This window comes from Echinops telfairi, unplaced genomic scaffold (genome assembly GCF_000313985.2).
Source record: "Echinops telfairi isolate 266 unplaced genomic scaffold, ASM31398v2 ScPeMD7_655;HRSCAF=1070, whole genome shotgun sequence".
In the NCBI taxonomy this organism is placed as follows: Eukaryota; Metazoa; Chordata; class Mammalia; order Afrosoricida; family Tenrecidae; genus Echinops; species Echinops telfairi.
The window spans coordinates 16,194,809-16,199,068 of NW_022104553.1; the positions used below are offsets into that span (position 1 = coordinate 16,194,809).

The 4,260-nt window shown below is 50.2% G+C and overlaps 1 protein-coding gene across 1 annotated transcript in view; it reads right to left on the reverse strand.

Moving 5' to 3' along the window:
• Positions 1–4,260, reverse strand: part of SMIM17 (small integral membrane protein 17) — a 29,177-nt gene that overhangs the window by 20,879 nt on the left and 4,038 nt on the right. Inside the window, exon 2 of the mRNA XM_004715654.2 lies at positions 2,324–2,393. Within this exon, the coding sequence (XP_004715711.2) occupies positions 2,324–2,361 (38 nt within the window). The 5' untranslated portion in view covers positions 2,362–2,393. The remainder of the gene's footprint in view (positions 1–2,323; positions 2,394–4,260) is intronic.

Sequence of the window (4,260 nt, forward strand, 5' to 3'; positions counted from 1 at the left end):
GGGGGCTCCCTCCAAACCGTGGCTTCTGAGGGAAATCTGCTGGGTCTGTTGAATTCAAGGTAGAGCGATCAGCTCAGAAGATTGTGTTGACGGCTTTTGGGAGTAATTCCAAAAGATTCACCTTAATAGATTTTCTCGAAAGACAAGACATTCATGAGGGTTTCTTAAGAAATAACTTTCCGAAAACGGAAAACTGAATTGGTGAGAAATTTCTTTTTTTAACACCGTGACAAGGCACCTGCTCCAGCTTCAAGAGTAGGAGGGCTGTCCACAAGAATTTAATTAGGAAACCTCCCCCCACATCTTCCATCTCTGATCTTGTCCCCTTCGGACGTCTTTCTGTTTCTCCAAACTCCGAGCGCATTTCAAAGGAGCACGACCGGATGTGCCCCCGCCGTTGTTTAGACGCGGTGCGCACAGTCTTCAGCGACGGACAGGTGAGAGGGACGGACACGCCGCCTTCAGAAACGAGCGGACTGAGGCGGAGGACATAGCCTGAAACCGCAGCCGCACACTGTCATGTTTTCGTGTAACAAAGAGGTCTGCAGGCAGGAACTTTTTATCTACTGTCATAGGAAACCCAACCACGTGCCAGTACCTAGGTCCACCGCATGCAACAATAGCTTTGTGTTTTTATATTTTAAGAAACATTTCTATGTGCAATATTTATTTTTGTCTATCCACCCCAATGAAAACCCCAAACGATGCCAGGTCTTTTCTATAATCGTGTCCACCAAAGTTTGTCCAATTAAAACATGACATTTCATTCATGGGGGGAAATGCCCAGAAGTTGACCCCATGTAGTAAATTTACATTTGCACAATCGGTCCATCGCATGTCTTCCTGGCTAGGTCGAGCTACACGTTTGACAGCCTTGCCCCTTCAGATTTGCTCGTGACAGTGCTACTCTGCCTGACAGGGTCTCCGGGAGTCAGACTCGACCTGATGGCAGTGAGAGTTGGTGTTTCCCAGGGAGCTTCTGTAAACGGAAGCTACAGAGCGCCCAGTGATGTGATCTAAGCCCAGACATGAACATGACATTTGGCGGGAGGGGCGGAGTCAAAGGCAGCTGATATGAAGGCATTCAAAAAGACAATGTTTAGAAACTGATTGGGGTAGCCATTGTACAAAACTGCTTGATGTGATTGAACAGCGGAATGATAAGATTTCTGTATTTGCTCCCAATAAATGGGTTTTTTGTGGGGGTAGGGGTGTGAAGAAATGAGAAAGAAACCCAGTAGATTTAACATAGGTGTCACTAAAGAACAATGATGGAATTGTAAAGCACCTCGGGGCCTGGATGGATGTGGAGGGCATGAACCTGAGGGAAGGTAGGTAGCCATCACAAAATGACAAATATCGTATGAGACCATTGCTACAAAAGGGGCGGGAATCAAGATATAGGTTTTTATACCCAAAGAAGACAATTTTGGAGGCTACCAGAAGTGAGGGGGGCGGGCGGAGCTGGGGAAGCAATCGTCTAGGGGGTAGGCAGGTATTAACTGGGGTGTAGGAAGAAGAGCAAAAGGTGGTGGGTGGTGGGGGTGGTACAGAGCAAGCTATTGGGAGGTTTGACAGGGTGTTTTAAGTTGTTGGATACAAAAAAAGTGAGGGTCTGAAATACAACATTCCCACCCCACTACTCACCTAATTCACAATAAAAAGTTTTGAAAAATCCAAAGTGTTGAATGGTGCTGTATTCCATCCGATCAAAGACATTGGCCATTATATGACCTGTCCACACCGGAAGTGCTCACATGCCCAAGAAATCACAGGTGCATCTGAGAGCCCCTGAAACGTGACACAGAAGTGTCATTGTGACAGCTTCATCCGTGGCCAAAGTGGGTTTGTCAGGGAGAGCAGTGCGATGGGTTGGTGGCATGATCGCAGCGCTGAATGGGTATCAGTTGCTGACTATGAGAGCGGCACTAGGGCCATTGAATAAGCTGCGATGGTTACATTTATACCAATGGGTTGGGTCATGTAGCAAAAGGAGTCCAAGGGTGCCTCGCACCCACCCACCAGCTGCTCCCACCCACAAAGATGGTGCCCCGGCTCCTGTGAAGGTTACAGTCTCAGAAACCCCACGACCCCCTGTTGTGTTCTGCTCAGTGGGGTTTCCGTGAATCAGAGTCCACCGGACAACACACTATAACAAAGGACCTGCCAGGCGCATTCTGGAGATAAGGGGGAGGAGGTGGGGGCTCCACGCACTCCCTAGATATCTGCATACACGACACCACTTCCTACAGCGATGTACAGAGACCCAAATGCAGAGATGAGCGCCCGCGTCCCCCCCGCCCCCCGCAGCGACCACACTCACCTCTGGACCAGGGTCTGGGGTGTGGGTAGGGCAGCCATCGGGAACTCCTGCTTTCCTAAGATGGGTTGACCTTTGATAAAGAAAACGGGCCTGCTGACTAACTGGCAGGGAGTCAAGCAAAATAATAACAGTGGTGATGATAACTAAAAAGGACCCGGTGAAGGGCAGTTCCACTCTGAGGTCTGGGGACGGGTGGCCCTGCTCACCCCTGGTTTCCAGTGTCTGGCACCCAGCATGCATCCTCTGTGAGTGATGACACCAGTCCTCCCAGCTCACGGAAGCCGCAGAATGGGGCTTCCAAAGGCTTTCCCAGCGCGAGGCACCCCTCCCATCCCTCGCCTCACCCCCCCCCCAAGACTTGTACATTCCCCAGGGAAGGGAGCAGGGTGAGATGGGGTGGGGGACGTCCGTGTCAATGCCCTCCCCCTTCCCCCGGGATCCCTGCAGGAGCCCTCATCTCCGAAAGAACCTCGCTGATCCATCCTTTTCAACGACCCCGCCCCTCTTTTCTCACCATCCTGGAGAGAGGGCTGGTTGCTATGGAAACCAACACCTCTGATCTGGACCACCTGCGACGGGAAACACAGACCCTTGTTATTTGATTTCTTGGCTCACTGGCTCTCAGTCTCAGGAGAGAGAGAGAGAGAGAGAGAGAGAGAGAGAGAGAGAGAGAGAGAGAGAGAGAGAGAGAGAGAGAGAGAGAGAGACAGACAGAGAGAGACAGAGAGAATGCATGCAACATCCTTTGAAAGTGAACTAAGCACTTAGAGCAGGGGGCACTTGTGGACGCAAGAATGACTTGTCCTCGGATATTTTCTCTCATCCTTTTTGAGTTTGCATCAAATAATATTTGATAGCCGTTTAGCTCATCTTTTAGATCAATGTTTCTTAATGACTACTTTGTATGTTGTTTTATGTATTCTATATCCATTCAATGCGTGTGATTTTCTTTTAAAGAATGGAGGTGAAATGAGGATTTTTTGGGAAGAACAATTGGTCGACGATGTTGATGTGAGCTAGGTGTCCGCCCAAAGCTCAAGGTCGTATGACCCTGTGTTTGTTAGAAATCGCACTGTCGTGGTGATAGGTGCAGGGGAGCGGTGTGCTCATCTCTGTACCTTCCTGTAGGCTGAGCTCTTTCGTCTTCTTTTCCTTTATTGTCGTGCAAACAACCACAGCAAAACACACGCCCGCTCAGCCGCCTCCACCGGCATCATGCAATCCCATGGATTATGCTCTTGAAGAGGCTGCCTCTCCATCGCCTTTCCCAAACCTTTCCACGAGGCTGAACAAACACTTCCAAGCCCCTGAGCAAAGACGTCCCCTCCGCTGCCTCCCTTTCCCGAGAAAGGGAGCAGGACTTGAAGCACCTGCTGCTGAGACCAAAGACTGGAACTCTCAGTGGGATTGCTCTCAACATCAAGAACACAAGCCCCGCAACAGCACCAGTAAGACACAGCATGATGAACAAGGATAATAGTGGAGCTGTCGGGGATTTCCTTTGACCTGGATCCACAGTCAATGCGCATGGTAGCAGCGGTCAAGAAACCAAGTGACGTCTTGCACCGGGAAAATCTGCTGCAAAACACTTCTCTTAAGACCTTGAAGAGCATTGACATCACTTGGAGGACTAACGTGCACCTGACCCCTGCTACCGCCTCCGTCGTCACCTGATACACGGGAGAAAACCAGGCAACAAATCAGGATTATCAAGGAAGCACTACCGCCTTCGACTCGGGTCTTCACCAAGAACATTGGCTATCCGGAGAGCACAGAGGCATGCGCAAATGTGTCTTGGACGAAGCACAGCGCGAAGGCTCCTTGTGAGGACGGCTAGAGGTCGTCTTCTGTGCTTTGGACAGGTTATCAGCAGGGATCAGTCCCTGGAAAAGGGTATCGTGCTTGGCAAAGGAGAAGGTCCCCCCAAAAGAGGGAGA